The sequence below is a fragment of the Schistocerca cancellata genome, chromosome 3 (assembly GCF_023864275.1).
Source record: "Schistocerca cancellata isolate TAMUIC-IGC-003103 chromosome 3, iqSchCanc2.1, whole genome shotgun sequence".
Classification (NCBI taxonomy): domain Eukaryota; kingdom Metazoa; phylum Arthropoda; class Insecta; order Orthoptera; family Acrididae; genus Schistocerca; species Schistocerca cancellata.
The window spans coordinates 142330531-142357130 of record NC_064628.1 but is presented as its reverse complement, the minus strand read 5'-3'; the positions used below and the strand labels follow the sequence as shown (position 1 = coordinate 142357130).

The 26600-nt window shown below is 40.7% G+C and overlaps 1 protein-coding gene across 1 annotated transcript in view; it reads left to right on the top strand.

Moving 5' to 3' along the window:
* The window catches only part of LOC126176164 (uncharacterized), a 398525-nt gene that overhangs the window by 339547 nt on the left and 32378 nt on the right, over positions 1 to 26600 (top strand). Inside the window, exon 3 of the mRNA XM_049923306.1 lies at positions 3210 to 3341. Within this exon, the coding sequence (XP_049779263.1) occupies positions 3210 to 3341 (132 nt within the window). The remainder of the gene's footprint in view (positions 1 to 3209; positions 3342 to 26600) is intronic.

The window sequence follows — 26600 nt, the reverse complement described above, 5'->3', positions numbered from 1 at the left end:
ATCAGCCGGCTGGGAATAAACTCCAAGGTACTTGAGGAAACTGTGGAGCGTTAGGAGGATGTTGGGGAAAGCAGGGATTGTAGTATGCAGAACAAACAATTACTGACGTCAGTTGTAGGTTCTACGTTGAAATGAAAAGAATGGCACAAGAGGATCACAGCAGGTCGACGAACCGATTCTTCGAAATTAATATCTGAACACTATGTCGTGGTGTAACACACCACCCCTTTAATGAGAATTACATTTTTTCTGTTAATATTAACTAAACATTTCATTGCTACTAAGGGTCAGTTTCTGTAATTCAGGACCTCACACATTCTATTTGTAACAGCTTCCAGCATTTTTAAATGACTGTAAAACACTTAGTCTTCGTATTTATCCAGTGGAATCCTAAAGCTTAACTCCTAAGGCTTTCTCATTTCAAGGCACCTGTCAGGAGGGCAAATAGCACTAGTGCAATTTTTTTCTCTATTATGGAGTAAAATGTCACTCTGTTTTTTTTTTTTTTTTTTTTTTTTTGGTCATCAGTCTACTGACTGGTTTGATGCGGCCCGCCACGAATTCCTTTCCTGTGCTAACCTCTTCATCTCAACCTACGTCCTCGATTATTTGCTTGACGTATTCAAATCTCTGTCTTCCTCTACAGTTTTTGCCCTCTACAGCTCCCTCCAGTACCATGGAAGTCATTCCCTCATGTCTTAGCAGATGTCCTATCATCCTGTCCCTTCTCCTTATCAGTGTTTTCCACATATTCCTTTCCTCTCCGATTCTGCGTAGAACCTCCTCTTTCCTTACGTTATCAGTCCACCTAATTTTCAACATTCGTCTATAGCACCACATCTCAAATGCTTCGATTCTCTTCTGTTCCGGTTTTCCCACAGTCCATGTTTCACTACCATACAATGCTGTACTCCAGACGTACATCCTCAGAAATTTCTTCCTCAAATTAAGGCCGGTATTTGATATTAGTAGACTTCTCTTGGCCAGAAATGCCTTTTTTGCCATATCGAGTCTGTTTTTGATGTCCTCCTTGCTCCGTTCGTCATTGGTTATTTTACTGCGTAGGTAGCAGAATTCCTTAACTTCATTGACTTCGTGACCATCAATCCTGATGTTAAGTTTCTCGCTGTTCTCATTTCTACTACTTCTCATTACCTTCGTCTTTCTCCGATTTACTCTCAAACCATACTGTGTACTCGTTAGACTGTTTATTCCGTTCAGCAGATCATTTAATTCTTCTTCACTTTCACTCAGGATAGCAATGTCATCAGCGAATCGTATCATTGATATCTATTCACCTTGTATTTTAATTCCACTCCTGAACCTTTCTTTTATTTCCAGCATTGCTTCCTCGATGTACAGATTGAAGAGTAGGGGCGAAAGGCTACAGCCTTGTCTTACACCCTTCTTAATACGAGCACTTCGTCCTTGATCGTCCACTCTTATTATTCCCTCTTGGTTGTTGTACATATTGTATATGACACGTCTCTCCCTATAGCTTACCCCTACTTTTTTCAGAATCTCGAACACCTTGCACCATTTTATGTTGTCGAACGCTTTTTCCAGGTCGACAAATCCTATGAAAGTGTCTTGATTTTTCTTTAGCCTTGCTTCCATTATTAGCCGTAACGTCTGAATTGCCTCTCTCGTCCCTTTACTTTTCCTAAAGCCAAACTGATCGTCACCTAGCGCATTATCAATTTTCTTTTCCATTCTTCTGTTAATTATTCTTGTAAGCAGTTTCGATGCATGAGCTGTTAAGCTGATTGTGCGATAATTCTCGCACCTGTCAGCCCTTGCCGTCTTCGGAATTGTGTGGATGATGCTTTCTCGAAAGTCAGATGGTATATCGCCAGACTGATGTATTCTACACACCAACGTGAATAGTCTTAATGTTTACATTGTGGAATAACCATTGAATGGTGTTCATTCCCATAGGGAAGTCAGTTTCTAGGTTAGTAATAAGCGAGAAAGGTATTCGATCGAGCCTTACTAATCATTTCACTCCATAACTTCCTGAATTGCATGTCCCGTAGTTTCCCAAAATCTTTGCAATGGTGTCCAGAATTATTCCGCTCGAATAGGCGACACCCAATTTCACACCCAGATGTGTCTGCACTACTACCCCTCTACAACACCGATAACGGCGAAACAATACACTTATTTTTCCTTAATTTCTTTCTTTCCTAGTCATAACGAATAAGAGATAAAAACTGTATAATTTCGTCAGACAGTCAAGTAAATGTTCAAGTAGTTCCAGGTCTATACATGCGCACAGCGAGTAATATAACTTCATTCAGATCTAAAGAGAAGTAACGTGCACTGTAAATGATAAGTGCATTTCACACGTCGAAAACACTTTTGTCATTGTTATCTGTCGTTGTACTGAACTGACTATAAATCCTGCCACAGGACGGAAACTAATGCATTAAAACCGTTCTTCACCTGGCATCGACTACAGTTACTCCCGGTAAATTGTGTCATTATACCACTCCTCTACTGTACACGTCAAGCGGATCTTCATAGACGTCATCGCCATGTCTTGCTCTCAGAGTACTTTGTAACAGGTTGGGAATAGTGGCATTGAAAATGTAGGTAGATTAAAGCGCTCTTTGTACAAGTAGCTTTACTACGTCATTTCATGGATGGCTTTATCGTTCATTCGTGAACTGAGGGATTTCCCAAATACTGTTCCTGTCTGCCCTGTTCCTGCCGTGACTTTTAAGAAATAACAAATCAGAGTAGCTCATCCTCGGTAGAGGGCAAGAAAGTAGACCGAGAATTTCAATGCTAGTCGGTCACATTAACACTATAATGTTTACACAGTAATAAATTGTATTAAAAAATTATCTGCATGAATTTTTAACCATCTTCTAGTGTCATCTGTCAGTTCCAAAGGTTCATCTTATTTTTATGATGTATTTATTAATGCACAAAGTAATTGTCTGAGATATTTTACTTGTCACCAAAAGTCTGTAAATTATTTATTATTCAGGGTGTGCCTGGAGACCGTTCATAAGGGTTGTGGGGGGGGGGGGGGGGGGGGAAGGCGAGGGGACAGGAAGTGAAAGGATAAAATTTACCATCACAGTGAAGGGAGGAGAAGATAATGTTACAAATCTGGTGATGAAGATTCTACGTATAAAGGAACGTTTCTTCTCAAAGGTACATAAGACCGGGATGTAATGTTGGTTCGTTCATATGTGCAGGCGGTGCTGGACCGGCGCAAGGAATCGAGCGCTGTGCCCCTGGCGAGCAGCGGGTGCACCACGCCTGACGACCCAGGACTTCTGGAAGCTAGCTATCCGTTCGCCCTCGTACTCAGACTGCGCGTTTTGCAGGTAAGGCGACAGTCACTGGTGTATGATAAGTCTTAGACACATTATGGTGAGGAGGTAATAACAGTACCCAAAGTAGATAGCGACCATCGTAGTAGATAAACGCTTAACAAAAGGGAAGTACAGGAGTTGGACAAAAGTACGGGAAGTTCGTGAGAAACGCATCCTTGAGTGTAAATGCAAATGCTAGCCAAGTCTGCAGTTTGCGCTGATGTATTTGATAACGAAAGGCTTCTGTAGAATGTCCTCAAGACACTGCAAGTGTCGATTGTCATCAGAATAGTATTCTATGATTCTATGTATTTGTGAGTGCATTATGTCGGAGTGAAGCGAATTCGAGCGTGGGCAAATTGTAGGTGTTCGAACGATGTGTACTACCGTAATCAAGGTGAATGAATTTCCTGTTGCTTCGAGACTCACCGTGTCCAAGATTTATACCATAAACAGGAAAGCGGAAAAACATCACCCGCCAAGTGACAGCGTGTGGGTGTTATCGTGAAAGACGACCATTAAGAGGCATGAGACGAAAAACGAAGAAGACGGCAGCTGCAAAAACCACAGCAGAACAGAAAATCACTCTCGCGAACCTCGCCAGGACAGAAGCAACACGAAGGGAACTCTATGAGAAGGGGACTCCGGGGTGATCTGGACCTTCAAAACAACTCACCAAGGATGAAAAAGCCCTCAACAAGAAAACGTAATGCCGATGTCACAAAACCTGTGCCATTGAACATTGGAAAAACTGATTTGGTCCTATTTGTCTTGTTTTTCATCGTTTACAGCTTCTGGCAAGGTTACGACCAAAGACGCGCTTATGATTTGGCCAACCACATTATCATATTAAAGGGCCCCAGGGCTACTCTGCAAGATCGCGTTACAACCAACGGTTCTATGGGTGAATGATGAGGTCTATCCCATGGTATAATATTTGTTCTTCAATTGTGATGCGCCTTCCAAAACGGCAGGTTCCCTGTTCACACAGCTAACGTCGCCGAGGTCTGGTTTTGTGAGCATCTCTCCTGGTCAACACTGAGCTCAATATTATTGAGCCTTTGTGGTCTACTTTCAAGAGAAGGATTAGTCATCCTTACCCAGCTCCATAATCGTTACCTGAACTTGCCACTCTTTTGCAAGACGAATGGTAGAACATGCCCTTTAAAAATTTACAGGGCCTGTATTTACACATTCCGAGGCGGCTGGAAACAGATTTCAGTGCCAACAGGTTTCCTAATACTTATTAGGCATGGTAATGTGTTCTCGACTTGGTCCCTCTTTTTGTCGAACCCTGTAGGTTGGGGGAGGATTGGTAGAGGATAAAAAGGAGATCGGCAGAGATATTTCGGATGAATAATCCCAGTTTATCTTTGAGCTATTCAGGAAAACCAAGTCGCACTTACTCGTAGAGGCCAATGGGTGTGTTAGAACATAAGCAAAGGAAAAGCTGAACAGCAGGCCAGGAGTAACTGGTTGCTTGTGAGGTAACACGAATTGCTTGATGTCTGTCCCTTCAAATAACAGATTCCGGTACACTGATGAGAGAAAATATTGTGACCACCGACTTCATGGCGTGTTGGTCAACCGTTAAAAAGCAATGCAGCAGCGATTCTACGTGGCATGTATCCAACAAGTAATTGGTAAGTTTTCGAAGGCTTGAGATAAGAAGTGACTACACGTAGGTCAAGCATTTCCTTTTCTTAACGGACCAGTGGTTTGTGGGCGTAGATATGACGTCCGATACTGTTTTTTTCGATCCATCGCGTTAAGAATCGAACAATCCGGTGGCCAAAACAACAACGTGGGGTTACGATTCTGGCAGTGTGTGAAGGACAGTTACTCTGCTGCAAGATGCGATTCCCTTGCATGTTTCAAACAAGCGTTCGCCTGGATGACAGTGCGTGTGTGTACGACCATCGACCTGATAAAGCAAGAAACATGACTCACTTGACCAGGCGGCACGTTTTCTTTGATCCACAGTCTAATGTGTGTGATTACTTGGCTCTGCCATCATAACGGACACTGCAATTTCGACAACACTGGAACACGTTAAAGTCCTCTGCTGAGGAGTGTCGCGTTCAACAATGTGTGCTGCACGAGGTGCGACGAAACATTTGCGCCTGCACCCGTACTGAATTCTGTCGTCAGATCCCTACTTTACAGAGCGAGCTGACCTACGATCCCGTTCTTTAATGAAGAGGTCACGTCCATCATCCTCTCGCTTACTCGTCATTTCGCCGTCCTTCAACCATTTTTCATACATGATCACTATACTAGCACTGGAGCAGCTGATTAGCTTTGCCATTTCCTTGGCCTTTCCCAGGCGCCACGCCATACTAAACTGCACTTCAAATGGTTCAAATGGCTCTGAGCACTATGGAACTTAACAGCTGAGGTCATCAGTTCCCTAGAATTTAGAACTACTTAAACATAACTAATCTATGGACATCACACACATCCATGTCCGAAGCAGGATTCGAACCTGCGGTCGTAGCGGTCGCGCAGTTCTGGACTGAAGCGCCTAAGACCGCTCCGCCACCGCGGCCGGCAACTGCACTTCGTCAAAGCTATTTATATCAGTGGATTTCTATGTTTGCGAACCGTTTTGTCGAAAGAAATATTGCCTATTCATCCTGCTCCACTTTCCTTACTGCGTCACGTGCTCACGTCACCACGAGGTGGCATTCAATATCGCTGTGGCTCATCAGTGTATGAGGTGACAAGGACTGGTACTACACAGAATTGATCAGCATCATTAGAGACACAGTTACGTTTTATTAATAATTTACATTCACTTGAAATCACTATTTTGATTTAAAAAATTTCACACGTTTCCTTTTTCCCATTCCACTGTGCGAAATACACTCCTGGATATGGAAAAAAGAACACATTGACACCGGTGTGTCAGACCCACCATACTTGCTCCTGACACTGCGAGAGGGCTGTACAAGCAATGATCACACGCACGGCACAGCGGACACACCAGGAACCGCGGTGTTGGCCGTCGAATGGCGCTAGCTGCGCAGCATTTGTGCACCGCCGCCGTCAGTGTCAGCCAGTTTGCCGTGGCATACGGAGCTCCATCGCAGTCTTTAACACTGGTAGCATGCCGCGACAGCGTGGACGTGAACCGTATGTGCAGTTGACGGACTTTGAGCGAGGGCGTATAGGGGGCATGCGGGAGGCCGGGTGGACGTACCGCCGAATTGCTCAACACGTGGGGCGTGAGGTCTCCACAATACATCAATGTTGTCGCCAGCGGTCGTCTGAAGGTGCACGTGCCCGTCGACCTGGGACCGGACCGCAGCGACGCATGGATCCACGCCAAGACCGTAGGATCCCACGCAGTGCCGTAGGGAACCGCACCGCCACTTCCCAGCAAATTAGGGACACTGTTGCTCCTGGGGTATCGGCGAGGACCATTCGCAACCGTCTCCATGAAGCTGGGCTACGGTCCCGCACACCGTTAGGTCGTCTTCCGCTCACGCCCCAACATCGTGCAGCCCGCCTCCAGTGGTATCGCGACAGGCGTGAATGGAGGGACGAATGGAGACGAGTCGTCTTCAGCGATGAGAGTCGCTTCTGCCTTGGTGCCAATGATGGTCGTATGCGTGTTTGGCGCCGTGCAGGTGAGCGCCACAATCAGGACTGCATACGACCGAGGCACACAGGGCCAACACCCGGCATCATGGTGTGGTGAGCGATCTCCTACACTGGCCGTACACCACTGGTGATCGTCGAGGGGACACTGAATAGTGCACGGTACATCCAAACCGTCATCGAACCCATCGTTCTACCATTCCTAGACCGGCAAGGGAACTTGCTGTTCCAACAGGACAATGCACGTCCGCATGTATCCCGTGCCACCCAACGTGCTCTAGAAGGTGTAAGTCAACTACCCTGGCCAGCAAGATCTCCGGATCTGTCCCCCATTGAGCATGTTTGGGACTGGATGAAGCGTCGTCTCACGCGGTCTGCACGTCCAGCACGAACGCTGGTCCAACTGAGGCGCCAGGTGGAAATGGCATGGCAAGCCGTTCCACAGGACTACATCCAGCATCTCTACGATCGTCTCTCCATGGGAGAATAGCAGCCTGCATTGCTGCGAAAGGTGGATATACACTGTACTAGTGCCGACATTGTGCATGCTCTGTTGCCTGTGTCTATGTGCCTGTGGTTCTGTCAGTGTGATCATGTGATGTATCTGACCCCAGGAATGTGTCAATAAAGTTTCCCCTTCCTGGGACAATGAATTCACGGTGTTCTTATTTCAATTTCCAGGAGTGTAGTTGTAGGAACCTCCCATGCGCAGCCCAGTAGCCTCAAAAATAGTATAATTCATTTATGAGAAAGTATGTAATTCACGTGATTGTTATAGTTAGCCTTCTTCAAGAAAGAAGGAGACAGACGGAACATAAAACACTATAGACTTAGAAGCCAAATCCCCATGATGTTCTAAATATTAAGGAAAAAGTTTCTCGACCGCGTAGAAAATGCAGTGGACTTTAATCGGACAATGGAACATTCTCTAGAAGAAGATATACATTACATCGGGCCATTTTCCTCTTGTAAACGAGATTTTAGAATGGAGCTTTTACAATTAATAATTTTATTGGGACTGCTTAACACTGAGAGAGCGTTCCACTCAACTGCGTAAAAATACCGTCGAACAGAAATAAGATATCTGTTCATACAATGCTAGTATGTTCATAAAGTACACAGTGCTGTTTCATGCTTTCTCGCGATGTCTGGAACCCCGATCTCTAATTTTCCTTTATCACGGGTAATTTTGATATCGTCTATTCTTAATACTTAGGCCCATTAAGTAATGATTCTTGTGTAATCGATCATTTGCTGAATCATCATATTTTCGTACCCTATAGCTATATCTCTCATGAAGTATCTGCGTGCTTTCATCAGATTCACTTAATCTACCTGTCACCCAGTAACAGAAATACCAGCCACGAGATGTAATTAAGTAACACAGAATGCAAAGTAGTTTCTACATTAACATATGTAGCGCATAAGAAGTAAACCTAGCTTGTCGCGGGAAAAAATTAAAGCTTCATGCGTAACCCAGGGCACAAGGACGTACTGAAATTCACTTCTTTCCAATAGTTAACTGCAAGTAAGCAGTCTGATCAGGCAGGTATCATGGCACGAACATACCATCCGCTGTAGTTTAAAAAATACAGCACAGGACATTTGCGACTCACAGTTCAATGTATTTTTCGTATAATTTGAGAAACATACGTAACAGAAAATGTTGCTAGCATACATGGCATATCTGAAATTCTCAGCATTTGTCGGTAGAGGCGTATTTTTCACTACTCGTAGCTGTGATCATATTCCATGGGCGTAAATTGTATCTGTGTGTTACGTGTGCGCTTCAAATCGCATAAAGCTCCGAGATAGAAACTTCGTTTCTATTTCAAACTGTGTGACGTGCTCTTGGACTACTTCTAACTAAACTTTTTCTCCTAACAGTAATGCAGTTTCATTTAACCATTTGAGAAGATTTACGTTATATGTCCCTTCTTGGTTAACTTATTACTTGTTTTCTCACGTAGTACGTCTATCAGATTCAATGGTATGTTATCTTTAAGAGAAAATTTTTCATTACTCTTCCACGAATAATGTAGTTACTGAATGAATATAATTACTGAATGGTTTCCAAAATTGAAATTCATTTTAAAATTTTCGAAATGAGAGTTGCAAGACATTGTCATTGCCCAGAATCTTTTCGAAAAGTATAGTGGACGAAGCTTACCTACCTATTTCGGGAGTAATCCGAGTCTGCTGAATACTGTTGATGGTTTCCCGTTCAAAACATTATTCTGACGAAGAATGACGTCTGATGAATACAGAAAAATAAATAATAGAGAAGATGTCTTTATATTGACAAATGAAAGGGAGAATGATACCTAAGCAACCATTGTAAACAAATGATCAGGATGTCAGACCGTAGAGTTTTTTTCCATTCCTGTAATGCTGATTATAAACTTGGATCTAGCCCATACTAGCCCGTATGTTGAAGTTAATTAGTCTCAGGTAATATATCGCTCAGGACATTGGACTGAATTCCGTACTTCCTGTACAATTCTTCCCATCTAATCGTACTTCCCGCTAGCCTTTCGTTTCACATTCCTCTCTTTTTCGTCGTCGCAACTTCCATTTCTTTTTCTTGTAACGGTTGGAGTCTGGAGGGGAGAATTTCTCATCAAGTCCCTGCAAGAGAAACGAATTCCAAGGGAGGCTAGCGAAAGCACTCCCCGTGGTGAATCTCCCACATCTTTCTTCATTCAGGTTCTCCCCGTTTCACTTCGTGCGGCAAAGGCCACCCTGCCATTAACTGAAACATCCCCTTTGAACATTTATACATATGAAACGGCCACTTAGAACAATTGTACAAGACTGTGCTTAACCTGGCACACAATAATTTTAGCGCAACGCGATCTGACTATCAAAAATCCCTGCAAAAGAATGGCCCTGACAAACATTAAACTATACCTTTCACAAATCACTTACCTCACAAAAATCTTCGCTACTCAAGCTACTGCAAAACAGCGAGCGCCACTACTGCCAGCTAAATAAAAGATTCAAACCACTGAAGGTACTAACTACTGATAGGGATAGTTAGCAAATGAAAGATATTAATAGAGAACAAACAATGTATTTACCTTAATATTCATAATTGACATTCAGTCTTACAGATTATCAAAACTCCGCCATCTCTCTCCCCACGTCCACCACTGCTGGCGGCTCACCTCCAACTGCCCAACGCTACGCGCTGTTCACATCCAGCTGTAGCAGTTCATGACAACAATGGCAGACAACAATGCAAACTAGCCACATACTGCACACAGCACAGCCAGTGATTTTCATATAGAGCGCTTCGTGGCATTACCCATATAAAAATCTAAACAGCCTACTTACATAGCCCCCATGCTCCCCACAAAAAATTTTACAAAATGTTTTTGGCCGGTGGCCAATAATGATTTGATAAAATTTTTCATAATTACACTAACAAAGATATCCAATGCACACACTTATTGATACAATGTTGGTCAAAAGCTAAAATTTTCTCACAGTCCATAAAGACAGTCCAGATTGTTCATCATAATAGTAATTACAGTTTTTGTTTTTCACAAAGTCTCATTAGTAAAAGAAATTGCACACAGAAGTAGTGGATGTCCATGCAGTCTTGAAGAAGTAGTGTTGTCCTTCCAACAGAAAGACAGTGCTGACTCTTGACATGCTGACAGGTAATGGGCCACAACGGAGCAAACCCACAGCAGAGTCAGTCGACGTGTTGAAGAGTATTGATAGGTAGGTCATCACAGAGCAGACCCACTGCAGTCCTGGTAGAGAGTATTGGTACTGGCGGGCCACCAGAGGTGCAGACCCACTGTAGTCCTTGTAGAGATTGTGGTATTGGTGGGCCTCCAGAGATGCAGACCCACTGTAGTCCTTGTAGAGAGTATTGGTATTGGCGGGCCACCAGAGGTGCAGACCCACTGTAGTCCTTGTAGAGATGGCCAGCAGCCATCTGTTGCGGCTGTGCAGGTGCACAATCACCATGGAAGAGTCTTGCGGATAATAGAGCAAGTCCATAACCACCACTTGTGCACTCACAAAGTTTTTGGAATTGTCCTTAGAACCAGCAATGCTGTTATCCAGTCCCTTGCTGAATTATTAACACACGTGCAAACACTAACAGTCCCTACTTCTCACATAGTGTCCATATAGTATGACCAACAGAAAAGTGTGCAGTGAAATGAATGCTTACAAGTTAATAATATGATGAACTGGTGTCAATTACAATTTTATGACGTAAGAATACAATTACAAAGGTACAAAATACATCATTAAAAACATAACAATACAGGTAACATTTGTAGTAATAGGGGCTTTACAAAAGAATAGAAATAAACATATACATCAGTGTTACAGGAATGATGACATGAGTACAAAAATAAAATATCAGAATCACTTTCGAAACATCAATTTCACACATGAGCATTAAAACAAAACAGAATAAATAATGTCTAAGCATCATTACAAAGAAAATAACAGAGTATTAGAAAAATTCTACAACATAGCTCTCATCAGCTAAACACATGAAGACAGGAAAAACACAAATACACAAGGGTACCCAAACACATAGTGGGATAACACAAAAGGAAAGGACAGGGTTTGTTTTCAGTGTAACATTTGGTACTGCAGTCCACCCCACAACTTCATTCGATAGATCTTTCGTCTTATTTCAACATTTGTTTCCACCAAAAAAATCCTATCTAAGCATGCTTTCTGTATTTATATGTTCACACATTGCTTACCTCATCATTTATTTCCAAGAAAATCCTACCTATACCTCCTTCCTGTATTCTATTCATATTTCTTTCAAAATGATTATTTCTGATTGTACAACACTCATTTGGGCCCAAATCTTTTTCATGTAACCTTGCAATGCATACTTTACCTATTCTCCATAGTCAGTTTCTTATATAGTCTACCCCCTCTTAAGCTAACTTAAATCTACTGAGCTCAGATATATACCAAGGGACGAGGCAATGCAGCATCACAAAACACAGTTAATATAAACAGCAATGAAAAAAAACGCAGATTTGCAAAGCAAGCAGCATTAAGAAATTAGCAAAAGTCAAATTCAATAACACTATGCCTGGCAAACAGCAGCAACTTATACCTAAACATGACATAGCGCAAGCAGAAAAAATATTACACTAAAATGGCCATGTCTAATACCTATGTCACATCTTAACATTAGAGTGATGCATCACAAAAACTTACGCTAGTAGATAAGTTACCAAATCATAAAAAATAATTTATGCAATTCCTGTGAAGGGAAATGTCTTTTTGTGCTCCCTCATTTTTTGGATAGATCATAAAATTATTTACTGGATCTGTAGGCATAAAATATTTATATTAGTACATATATTAAATTTTATTTTAACCAATGCTGCAGTGCAGCTAGAAACTTGATATTAAACAAAATATGTAAATAAATACATAAAGCAAGCCATATGGCATTTTTCTCAACTAGCAAGACAATAGCTGTGAAATGTTTCGCATCGTTTCATTAGGCATTTCAATAAATATCATAAATTACGAGCTCCACAGTATGCTTTCAGTAGCGCGTACAATGGCCTTCCCTTTCTGTTTTTTTCTACCTGTGCTTCTAACGAGGCACTCAAACTAATGGCTTGTTCTCCAGGTGTCTGACACAGCTGTGTGCCCACGACGCACATGCAGGTGGTCACTTAACATTCTTATGGAAATATTTACGACAGCAGTTTCCACTACAGTGACAGTCTCATATAAAAACATTTCACAGGTCAAGAATTTTATTGACATAAACATACCTCAACAGCATAATACACATCGTCGTCGTAAAAATAACATCATAACACCTCAGTCAAATGTCAAAAACGTCATAGCTTCCTCCAATGATTTCAAAACCTAAAGAAAATTCTCTGCTCATTTCGGTAGTGTCATCTACCTCAAACGTACTTTAAAAATTATGATCTCATACCAAAATACATCATTCACAGCTCTCATAGTATCACAATGGTACCAAAAAAATATGAACAGTGCAAAAGGTACAGACAAAGTACAATTTCTTAAGTGTGAAGTAATCCAACTCTGTAATTGCGTAAACATGTGTCACTGACGTAGAAAAAAAATGTTTGTTTCTCTGTTAAATGATCAGATAGCTGTGTAATTTATGTGTTAGAGAAATATGGTACCGATGTGTTAAATTGTATAAGCAAATACCATATTAGCTAGGGCTCCTTGTGCTTGCCAAACACATGGTACACAAAGTAGGCGTGTACCCCCCTGAGGTTTATTGTAATTGTATCCTCAGGTATTACAGCTTACAGCAATGAAATGAAATGTGTCACGAAAAACTTTCTTTGTAATTCAAAAATCTCTAAAAATAAATGTCTTAAGTACAAAATTAATCACTCAAATACGTGTCCAGTAGCGCTAAATGTGCGTCTTGCTCTAAGATAATCTCTGGGAAGTGTCGTAGTTATTGTCCTCCGAAAGCTAAGTTCTGCAGAAGTCAATGTACTTACCTCATGATACACAAAAGTGGAATGCTTTGCGTATAGATATCATACTTATTACGCTTATTGCCGTGATGAAGAAAGAACTGTGCTGTAACGTATTGTTGTGCTACAGAAAAGGCTGTCTCATTGTAGCAATAGCACAAAAGTCACCACTAAAACATGTCTCACTTTATAGAAGAATTCAGAAAAAACTGTGCAGATATAAAACAGATACACCGCAAAAGCGACATTGTAAATTGTCACTCATTAGTAACATAGTGATATAATCGTGTAGCTGTCACATAAACTAACCACTGTGTCATCTGGCATTTCACATAAAGCACCTCAAATCCAGAATCCACTCGTAAGCAAACCAAAATGTTGCATGTTAACAGTTTCTCAGTGTGACAAATTGTACAAGTAGAGTGAAGTGAAAATTGCAAAGACTAAGTTAAAAAGCAGATTATCTGTCAATAAATGGTTTTACATGAGAAATGTGGTGTAAACCTTTACTCTTCTTAGTACGCAGAGTTTCAACTTCAACGCAATTATCATGTGGTATACGTCGGATTCTGTAAGGTCCATTGTAAACTAGAAAGAATTTGTGACTCAAGTGTTTCTTCTTATGTGACAATGAATGAGCTTTAATGAGAACTTTCTGACCAATATATAATTTCTTTGCATTTGCTTTACCGTGTAGTTTTCTCCTTTTGTCTGCTGCAGATTTTATATTTTTAAGAGCCAAATCAATTATGTCTTTGTGTCGAAGTTTACGTGTATTCGGGAAAGGTACAAGCTCTCTGATTCTGTTCGGAGGTTCTACATTCTTCAGTACAAGAGTAGGTGGTAAAGCAGTGGAATCATGAGGCATTTCATTCAGCACATTTTGAAATAAGTGTAAATATCTGTCCCAATGCTGATGCTTTCTGTGACAATAAAGTCTGCAAAGCTTATTGATTTCTTTCATAATCCGTTCAGACGGGTTACAATGTGGTGAATACAATGAAATAAAAACAGGTTTGATTTTATGATTCCGAAGCATGCGTGACCAAACAGCAGATCTGAATTGCGGTCCGTTATCTGAAATGACTTTACTAACGTGTCCAACTTCACGTAAGAAATTTTTAACAAAGGCGTTGGATACAGACCGTCCAGTGGCTTTACGTAACGGAGTGAAAGAAACAAATTTTGAAGTAAGTTCAACAGCGACTAGAACGTACGAAAATCCATTCGATGTTCTGACAAGGGGTCCCAGGAGATCAACAGCAGCAAATTCTTTTAATTTAGAAGGAATGATAGGAAACAGCGGAGCACGATGCGAGACAGTAGATGGTTTCGCCTTTTGACAAAGTTTACAAATAGACAAGACTCTTCGAATTCTCTTTTCCATATTGTTAAAATAACAAGTCGTTCGAAGAATATGGTAACATTTTCGTGGACCAAAATGTGCGTAGCTGAAATGAATGTACCAAATGAGCTTATTAACAAAATCGTCTGGAATGCAAAGTACCCATAGCTTGTCATCAACAGTGCAGCGTTTGAAGAGTATGTTGTTTCTAACTAGGTAATAATGCCGAATCTGAGTGTGTGTCTTTTCATGCCTTTTACTTTTGATATCTTTCCAAATCGGATCTTTATCTTGTTCATGAGCAATGTCCTTTAAAGATGTGGTGATGAAGTTTTCAAAGGCGACTTTCTGAATGTAAAGAATACTGAAATTTTTCTCGAGGTTGCCTTCTGTGTTACTTTTCTCAAGCCCAGCCGGTGCGCGTGACAGCGCGTCCGCAACAATGTTCTCCTTGCCGGGAATGTAGACTATTGTGAAGCGGAATTCTTGCAGAAACAATGCCCAACGTTTTAGCCTGTCATGATTTAATTTTGAAGACATAAGAAATTGTAATGCACGATGATCACTGTATACTTTTACGTGCTTACCAGAAAGAAAGAAACGGAATTTGTTAAATGCCCAAACGATAGCTAAAGCTTCTAATTCAGTAACGGAATAATTTTTTTCAGATTTTGTTAGCACTCGGCTAGCAAAAGCAATGGTTTTCTGAACAGTAATGTCATCTTCTATGGCTTCTTGAAATAAATGGGCACCAAGACCAACTTTGGAAGAATCAGTGCTAAGGCAGAAATCTTGTGACAGATCTGGATGAGCTAGTATTGGCGCGTGAAGTAACGCTTCTTTCAAAGAATTGAATTCCAACTGTGCTTGTTCGTCCCAGTTCCAAATAGTATTTTTTCCAGTGAGAGAACAAAGTTTTGGTGTAACTAGAATTTGCATATTCAGAAAACGACGGTAAAAATTTACGAGACCTAGAAAACTGCGGACTTGTCTTTTTGTGGATGGAACTGGAATGGCTCTGATTGCTTCTAACTTTTCTGGATCCGGCTGAATGCCTTCAGAAGAAATTATATGTCCCAAAAACTTCACCTTTGACCTACCGAATTCTGACTTTTCCAAGTTAACTGTAATTCCAGATTCTGCAAAAATACGTAACAAACTGTTGAGGATGCGGTTATGTTGTTCCCATGAAGCTTCTGCTATTAGAATATCGTCCACATATAAGGTTATGTGACTTTTTAAGAACTCAGGTAATATGGAATTTAACCCACGAATGAATGCTGCCGAAGAAATGTTCAAACCAAAAGGAAGTTTCCGAAACTGATAACAAACGCCGAAACAAAGGAAAGCTGTGTATTTTCTGCATTCTGGATGAAGTTCGATCTGATAAAAGCTGGATCTGAGATCAATGGAAGACAACACTTTTACACCATTAAAATTTTGAAGAAGTTCTTCCATCGTCTGCGGCCTGTCTGTTTCAGGAATAATGATAGTATTGATTTGTCTCGAATCTAAGACAAGTCTGATCGATCCATTTTTCTTCTCAACAACATGTAACGGATTGTTGTATGAGCTTGCTGCAGGCTCAATAATGCCCTCGTCAAGCATAGATTGTATTTCTGTTCTAACACGGTCCCTATAATGTGCCGGAATTACGTATGGTCTAACACAAAATTTAGTATGCTCACGAACACGAAATTGGTATTGAAATCCCTTGATTGTTCCTGTTTTGTGAGAAAAAACTGTGGAATGTGCTTGTAAAATCTCAAAAAGGTCCTGCCTATCAGTGTCATTACAATTCTCAATTGTCTGAATTTTATTCTGAATTAACTCATTAATTTCAAATATGCCGTCGATGTCATCCCTGTCAGTACTTGCAGAGTGATTGTTAGTGTCTAGTTCCGTAGAAAATTCTGAACTGTTATCTAACAGAAGGTAAAGCCGATTAATTTCCTCATCATGGTTTGAGAGCCAGTCTTCAAATTTCAAAGCTATTGACATACCTTCTTTCTCTAAACTTATTTCAGCATCGTGAAAGCTTAAAATTGCTTTGTATTCATTCAAAAAGTCTACTCCCAGTATAATTTCCGTCGACAATAATGGAACAATAAGAAAGTTCATAGAGAAGCTGTGGCTTTGGCAAAAGAATTCTAAATTGGTTTGTTGGCGTACATCTACACTTTTTCCAAAGATTGCACCTTGTAATTTAATCTTACGTAACGGAAGTGTGGGGCAATCGTTCGATTTGTTGCATTTGCTAAAAGCTGTTTCACTAATTACTGAAATGGGACTGCCAGAGTCAAGTACTGCCGTAAATTTTACGTCATTTACAGTAATGTGGATCACAGGATATGCAATGTTGTTATGTTTTACGTCGTGTTCCTGGAGTAAGATGTCTCTAATGTCTTCCATTTTTACGTAATTACTAGCTACGGCAGCAGCGTCATCAGTTTCATAAGTACATATTGTGGCTGCCAGCGGTGTGAGTCATCGCCTATTGTCTCTTTGTTGGCGCGCGTCGTTATTGGGATTTGGAGACCTAACTTCCACAAATTCGCCTTGCCCAGAGGGCCCAGCTCTGTTTAAAACTCGCCAGTTCTGATGCAATTCAGGTCTGTCGTTACGATCATATCGTCTGTCGTCATGTCGGTAGGTTCGATAGTTTCTTTCTTGTCGGTCATGTGGTGGAGAATTTCTGCCTGAGTCGTAACTGCGTGCTGGACCGTTGCGTCTAAAGTTATTCTGTCTCCCTTGATAATAGTTGTTTTGGTTCCCATATTGTCTGTTTCTCTGATTGTCTCTGTGATAGTCATTACCGCGGAAAGGTGATCTTTCCCTGTAACTATTACTCTGCCAGTGGTTATCATATGGGTGGTGTCTGTTTTGGTCACGATTTACGTTGTAAGAATAGGTTTGTCGTGGCCATTTATTGTTTCTGTCGTCACGGAATTGCGACGGATGTGACCTGTAGTGATTGTTTTCCTGTTTTCGCATCCCGCGACTGTCTGTGTCAATTTCCAGTTCTTGTAACAATCCCTGAAAAGCTTCAATGTCGTCTTTGCAACGTCCTGCCAAAATAATATGTCGTAAATGTTCAGGCAGTTTGATTAAGCAAATGCGGATGAGTTCTGAGGGGCTGTATGGGTTTGACAGGTATTGATTCTTGTGCAACATGTCTTCAAAATATTTCACAAGACTGGAAAATTCAGATTGTTCAAAGTGTTTCATCATCATGATGCTATGTTTTACGCGATCTTGTGTAGCTTGTGACCAATATGCTGAGAGGAACGCATGGTAAAATTCTCCTTCACTGTGACAATCGTGAATGACCGATCGCATTCTTACAGCTGGTTCATTCTCCAAGTAGCCACACATAAATTCTAATCTGTGTTCTAATGACCAGTTGGGAGGAAAACAATGAGAGAATTGATGGAGCCACGCTTGTGGATGAATGTCGTTGGCAGAATTCTTGAATGTTTTGAATTTACGTGTAGTAATGAACAGCTTATAGTCAAAATCATCGTGTCGGCGAGTAGCATATCGTGTCGGCGGTTCCATCTCAAAATTCGGTGTACCTTGCCAATTTCTTTCATAATTACCGAAATGCCCTGTGTTATTATTTTGTGGCTTTTGCGTATTTCTAAGTTCCTCTTCCCGTGTTGGAGCGCGAGTGTCCTCTGAAATACGTAATTCTTGTATTACCTGTGTCAGCTGATCTTGTACTTCCCGCATTTCTCTTTTGTACTGTGTGTTGATTTGATTTTGATTTTGTTTGAATTTTCTAATTTGTTCATACTCTTCTGTGTCAGTGAAGGCTACGGGTCTTGTGTCATTCAGATCATCATCTACCTTTGTAGATAAGTTAGTGACCTGATCCGAAAGTTCAGCTACTTTCTCCGATAGTGAACGCATTTCCTCAGTGTGTTTTTCTGAACCAAGTTTCAGAGTGTCCATTTGTGTTGAAATCGAATCTACTGTGTTCTTTAAGTTGTCCTGAGTTTTTGCCAGTTGCGTAACCGAATCGGTAGATGCAACTGAGTCAATTTTAGCCCACAAGGTCTCATGATTTTCATGAACAATGGTATGCAGCTCTTTTATGGCTGCTTCGTGATTCTGTAATGCATTTTCATGCCGCGAAAAAATAGGCTGAAAATGCTCACAAATTTGTGTTTTTACGTCATTACAGACTTTTTGACATTTCGATTCAATGTTATGTAACTCAGTAGTTAAATCTTCACGTGTTTGTTCAAGTGTGGTGTCTAACTTCCGAAGATTTTGTTCCATTGTGTCTAACTTTTGCTGTGTTTGTCTCTGGTGTTGTTCCATTGTGTCTAACTTTTGAAGATTTTGTTCCACTGTGTCTAACTTTTTAAGATTTTGTTCCACTGCGTCTAACTGTTGCTGTGTTTGTCTCTGGTGTTGTTCCATTGTGTCTAACTTTTGAAGATTTTGTTCCATTGTGTCTAACTTTTGAAGATTTTGTCCCATTTGTTGCATTAATTGCAATAATAATGTATTAGTGTCTGGAATCTGTTTCTCTATGCTTTTTGGCAGTGGATTTTCACCGGCAACATTCACATTTTGACAAGCAGAAAATGTGTCTTGACTCATTTGAGAAAACGGTGAGGACGCAAAACCTGAATCTACAGTATTTGCAAAATTGTGTCCTATCATTTCGGATTCCTGAGGCGAGCTGTTGCCGACCGATCGATCGATAATGCTTCCCTGTTCACTACCTGTTTGACTGTCTACGCCATTGTTTGACGCCCGCTCCATTTCCCTATGCACAGTTACCAAATTACTACTTTGAACATTAGTTAACTCATTACACAGTGGCGCTAACACATTGCTTTCGTCTTCACTGTCGTTTCTCAGTTTACTTTGGAGCCGAGTGTTACGTTTTTCACACGCCATTATTGTGACAATATTTCACACGATAACACAGAAAAACACAATTTGAAGAGCAAAAATAGGAGAACACATTAACATAGCACTGAAAATAATATCTAGTTAATTGCAGCTGCGAAATACTTGGTGCAAATCTACATGCATACCACAACTGTTTTACAGTACAACAATGAAAGACTGCAACTACAAAGGAGATTCTCTCTACAATTACGCGCTAGCTATAAACAAAAGCTACACTAAATACACAAACTACAAGAAAAAATCAGAAGATTCCAGTGAGGTATCCTAGGCTAAGGGTCGACATATGAAACGTCCCCTTTAAACAATTATACATATGAAACGTCCCCTTTAGAACGATTTATACTGACTGTGCTTAACCTGGCACACAATAATTTTAGCGCAACGCGATCTGACTATCAAAAATCCCTGCAAAAGAATGGCCCTGACAAACATTAAACTATACCTTTCACAAATCACTTACCTCACAAAAATCTTCGCTACTCAAGCTACTGCAAAACAGCGAGCGCCACTACTGCCAGCTAAATAAAAGATTCAAACCACTGAAGGTACTAACTACTGATAGGGATAGTTAGCAAATGAAAGATATTAATAGAGAACAAACAATGTATTTACCTTAATATTCATAATTGACATTCAGTCTTACAGATTATCAAAACTCCGCCATCTCTCTCCCCACGTCCACCACTGCTGGCGGCTCACCTCCAACTGCCCAACGCTACGCGCTGTTCACATCCAGCTGTAGCAGTTCATGACAACAATGGCAGACAACAATGCAAACTAGCCACATACTGCACACAGCACAGCCAGTGATTTTCATATAGAGCGCTTCGTGGCATTACCCATATAAAAATCTAAACAGCCTACTTACATAACTACCCTGGCCATGTTCCAACACCTCAGCAACGCTTCTCAAACCGGTGCCGGGATTCTTATGTGCTTACGATGAAAGAACTAAATGTGGATTTCTCGTGACAGACAAATAGGTTTCTTTCACTACTGGTCACTAATAAATTCATCACCGACAGAACGTAAAATGTAGCTCTTATATCCATTATCAGCGTCTCTCTTCCCTCTGCTATTAGTGGTGACGTCATATGGGCTGTATTAATGTCTTTTATCGGCTTAGTGCTCCGTCAACATTAATTACTTCACCCACATTTCAGAGCAATTTTTCTTCCGAAGACGTTCCACATATGTTTTATACTTGAGAAGTTTGAATGTTCTATTCTCTACGTTGAACGCTAGTATTCGTCCTGGAACCTTTTGTACAGCTGGAACAGTATATGCACTCCGTCTTCAGGCCACAAGTGGCCCATCAGGACCATCCGACCGCCGTGTCATCCTAAGTTGAAGATGCCGATAGGAGGGGCGTGTGGTCAGCACACCGCTCGCCCGATTGTTATGATGGTTTTCTTTAACCGGAGCCGCTACAATTTGGTCGAGTAGCTCCTCATGTGGCATCACGAGGTTGAGTGCACCCCATAAAATGGCAACAGCGCATAGCGGCTGGATGGTCACCCATCCAAGTGCCAGCCACGCCCGACAGTGCTTAACTTCGGTGATGTTACGGAAACTGGTGTATCCACTGCGGCAAGGCCGTTGCCATGGATCCGTATAAGAGGTAATTAAAATTCGAAAACCAGAGTAACGAGAAGATATTTCTGCTTGCTAAATTCATGGTAATTGTAGCCGACAAACCCGGAATTGCCCTGGCATTCATTTTATCAATTTTTAATTGGAAAAGAAAACTAAAAGCAAAATCTGTGGTAGTGTAATAGCAAAACGAATTCATTTCCATGTCATTGTGAAAACGCTTTTGAAACTGTGAGACAGCCATACAAAGTAATACGCAGAATGTATCCAAATTAAGAGGTAAAGAATAAATGTATTAAAAAATTATGCACGATGCGGCATTTTTTCACACATAGCAGTGTTCGTGATGTCATATCTCTTGAACTATGTGGCGTATACTGATATATTTGTGTAGGTACATTCAGCGGTACATATGGTTACTGTCTGTGAAATACGTTGCGAATAGTGTCAGTAACAATGGAATAATAAATTTAAGCGTCACGCATGCTGCAGCAGTTTTACACACAGCTCAGTGTTTATTACATCTTATCTCCTGGTCTTTGTGTCACATAACTATATACTTTTGTAGGTAAATTCAAAGGCATATGTAGATACAGTCTGAAAAATGTGTTGCGAATTGAAGTGCTAGGAAAGAGCTAATGAACTTAGACGTCAATCAAAATGCGGTAGCTTTTCACTCATCTTAGTGTTTATGATTTCATATCTCCTGATATATTATAGAGATTTGGTTTTTACGCTTATACCATTGTTGTCTGACGGTAAAGGATGTGTGTGCTAAGTTTAGTTGAATTTGGAGGCAGTGGTTACACACATACATACTTTTGTATAATATGTATGGATTATATATATGGCAAGACGATATTTGCACATGCAACTGTAGACAAGATTGCAAAAGTCCAGCGTAGATGTTGCTTACAAAACAAGCTGGTTGAGCTTCATTTCATGATGAACGCTGTTAAAAAATTCCATCGAAATGCATTTGACTTCAAGAGTGACCAGTGCAACGCAAAATACAGCAATTCGTTATTTAAAAGAATGGTCATTATGACATAAGTAGTGACAATATCAAATAGATTCTTAGACATCCTACAAGCCCACACGTAAGTTTTAATGAAATAATAATTTAAGGACAGATAACAAAATTCTTTCCAAATCCGAAACTGCCTGTCTTTTGCAGCTAGCCCTGTTCAGTATCTTTCCCAGAGTTGTATTTTACCTTAAAGAGGCACATGTAAGTCAGGTATTTGTGGGTTACTAAGCACTGAAGTCAAATATTTTTCTTAAGGAAACACATGCGATTAGCATAATGGTGGATATATACAATTAAGCAAGTCATTCAGAACGAAACTAGGTGGTAGTTGCACATAACGTCATTGTATTTAGATACGAAGAGTGAAAGTCAAATATTCTTAGAACATTTTTTTGTCAAGAAACAACATTTCAATCTTGTTGTATCGTCGGTATTATCCTGCATATCCACAGACTCCATCCAGGAGCCAAACGATGGAGAAAGCCTTTTAATCATGCGTTAGTAGATGCTGCGTAGTCTTTGTGCCAAGATGTGCTTCCCTCTGTAGTTCCAAAATTTGAAAGAGACAAATGTTATCCGTTGACTACAGTTCTTCTAGTAAAATACCTAACGCTGTATTTCTGGACTTGTATTATCACGAGTAAAACGTAGTGTCTCTGTGTTAATCGCATTTGGAACCAACTCTTTTTTCCAGCTGTTATGTCGGAAAAATTTTTGAGACGGTGGTTGTGCTCAAATTACTAACTGATTTCTTCCAAACAAGAAAACAGCTACCAGCCACTGTTAATAACGCTGTTTACTTAGACAAGTTGCGCTGTTACCGATCCCGAGCCGACAAGTTCATCTTCATACGGCAGTTCACGTTTGTATTAATTGGTTGTTGTTTACATGGATTGCTGAAAAAGTAGCCAGCAAATACTCTAACAACAAACAAATGCAATATAACGGTCAATAGCCGTCTGAAGATGAACAAATCGGTTCAAACTGGTAACGGACTATTTAGGTGAATATGTAGCGTTATTACTAGTGGTGGTTGTTGTTCCCTTCTTTGCAAGAATCCAGTTGCTAAAACTTCCTTATTAGCACCTAGATCCTGTGTTTCCTGATACGGTACTTAGAACGTTTGTAGCAAGGTATTAATTTTTCAGACTTCACTGTTATGTTTTGCAGTGATGTGATGTTCAGCATAATTACTTAATATCACAATACCTTCTAAATTTTTGAGACGTAAATCTGTTATATACGAGGGTTTTCAATAAAGAAGGATCATAATTTTTATGGTCATAATTTCTCGCGATAAAATTTAATCTTATGATATTCTGTTAGCTTAATGTGCAACAAATACGACGTAGTAGTTTCATTGTTGCGACACCTGGTTCCCGCCTATGGGAGGCAGGCAAAGTCAGGCATCGCCTACCGCTGCAGTGGAGGTAACACGTGAGGAACAATATGCAGCTTAGAAATTCGCTTTCGTCTCAACAAATTTTCAACTGAGGCCTATACAATGTTGCAGGAGGCCTATGGAGAATCTGTTCTTCCCTATAGCATTGCTCTAAGTTGGTTTTAAATGTTTAAAGGGGGGAGACAATCAATTTCAAAGGAAGGTGGACCCGGTGCTCCACGGAAGAAAACATCAACGCTGCTACTCTCACTGTGAGAGAGGATCGACGAATTACTTAAAGATCACTTTCTGAAATACTCAGAATTTCATTGGGTGCCACCCACACTTTGGTGAGAGAAAAATTACACATGACACGTGTTTGTGCGCGATGGGTTCCAAGAATGTTGATTCCCGAACAAAAGGACATTCGCTTTGAGGTCTGCACGCAGTTAATGTTGATGTTAGAGGAAGATCCGGAGTTTCTTCCAAATGTAATCACTGCTGATAAATCTTGGCTACATCCTTTTGATCCTGAGGGCAAACTGTAAAGCTCAGTGTGGAAATCTCCTTCATCACCAACCCTTAAAAAAAGCAAAAGTCGTTGCTTCTGCTGGGGAAGTTATGGTCATCTCATTCTTTAATATTCATGGAACGGTTTATCAGCGTGTTGTACCTGCACACACATCAGTAACTGGATAATACTACAGGGATGTCCTGAAATCATTGCAAGTCCATATCAGGCGCAGAAGATCACATTTCCGTGAAGCCGGCTGGATGCTGCACCACGATAATGCGCGGCCGCATATTACCAACGTTGTTGCTTAATATCTTGCAAAACTCAACGTGAAGTGCATCCCTCACTCTCCCTACAGTCCGGATTTAGCCCCATGTGACGTTTCTCTGTTCCCTACGATGGAGAAACGGCTTCACGGGAGGCATTATCAATCATCAGAAGACGTGGTGAAGGCTGCTGGGGCGATTTAGAAGGACCTCTAAAAAAATGGTTTCCAACATGTATTTGAAGAGTGGCAGCAACGCTGGGACAAGTGCTTCGCATTCATGGGAGACTGCTTTGAGAAGGACCATCAAAATTATGAGGATGAGTAAAGGTATGTTGTCAAAAAAAAAGTTATGATCACTCTTTATTGAACAGCCTTCGTATAACTAGGGTTCTTTTTTTTCCTTGTGACAAATATGAGATTTTGCACTTAGAACGTTTCGTTTCCACTTTTAATTCGTCATTCGACTTCACGTTTTGTTACAGTAAAATACCTGATGCTGTATTTCTTGACCGAAGTAAAGGACTGTTAGGTTTCCCTTAACTCTGGGCAGCAGACTTTATTTTACTACCAGTCTGGCCAATCTGATCTACTTCCATCGTATTAATGATGTTCCATTCCTATCACTAGCAGTTAAATAATCTTGCTCCTCGCTTCTCAATTGTTATGACTATCACATATGCAGACTGAGGTGTCCTCAAACACAGGTGTAGGAAAATATGAGAAAGCATACTTACGTTGAGTAAAATATGATTCATTTACAGAAACATCTACGCTTACTACAGTACCAAGGCCATGTTCCTAGATTCACATCTGTACAGTGTAAGGCACTATACGGTATGGCAAGGTAATTACAAAAATTGTTGTTTACCGAAATAATTATTACTTTTAACATATGGGAAACAACTGTCAGGTCGTAATATCACGTTCACTTCTCATATTTTCTCATACTTCAGATTACTGCAGAAAGAAATAAAATATTGGAAACAACTGTCAGCTCGTAGGATCATGTTCTTTGTCATATTTTCTCTTGCTTCAGATTACTGCAGAAAGAAAGAAAATTAGTTCAATCCATGTTGTACGAGTTTGTGCATTAGTTATATGACAAAACTGATGAAAAATTACGACCGAATTTAGTGTCTGAAGCATGGGGCAATGTTGTTATATTAGTGTAAGTAAACTTATTAGCTCAGTATCTGTGCATTAGTAATGGATTAAGGTATCAGACTCTTAAAACGGAATATTTTTCTAAAGTTATTGACCAAGATTGGACAAAATATCAACTCTCATTTATATTCTTACTTCCGAGGTTATAAAGACTGGATAAAGGTGGTATCATGTATAAACTGAATTGTGCAGCTCGATTATTTACTAACGATCATGTAATTATCGTACACAAGAATGCTGATGATGTCCAAACGATATGAAGCAAGCTACGTTGCTGCACGTGAAATCATTAAGAGGAAAAATTAAATTATTTTCATTTCAAGTCTCTATTAGTGTGGTAGCTACAAATCCTTATAAACTCTGGAATGATTGAACAGTTCACTGAACGTACATTGAAAACTGGAAACATGGTGGCCACCTTCTTAATAACGTCCTGAATCGCGTCTGGAACACAATTAGAAATGATTCAGCGAGCCACGGACTCGACTCGTCTTACCAGATTTTCGGAGGTATGCGGCACCAGATGCCTTGATATCGTCCATGCAATTTCCTAAATTACAGGTAGGTTGGTGTTTGGACGCGGAGCTGGAGCCTGTAATAGTTGCAGACGTGTTCCATCCGTTTTAGATGAGGAGAGTTTGCTGTACAAGACATCAGCGGGAGTTCACCATCATACCCCTCAAACAACCGTAGTACGATTCTGGCTTTGTAAGACGGGCAGATATCCCGCTGAAAGATGCCACCACAGTCGGGGAATGCCCCATTCGCGACCACGTGAATGCCGCCCATAGCATACCACTGACCCCAACAACATGAATCCAGGGCGCGATGCATATTTCGAGCTGTTGTTCTCCTCGATGACCATCGACCTAATATTAGAAGAAGCTTTATTCGTCCGCCCAGACAACACGTTTTCATCGATCGAAGGTCCAATCTCGATGATCTTATACACACTTCAATCGTAACCG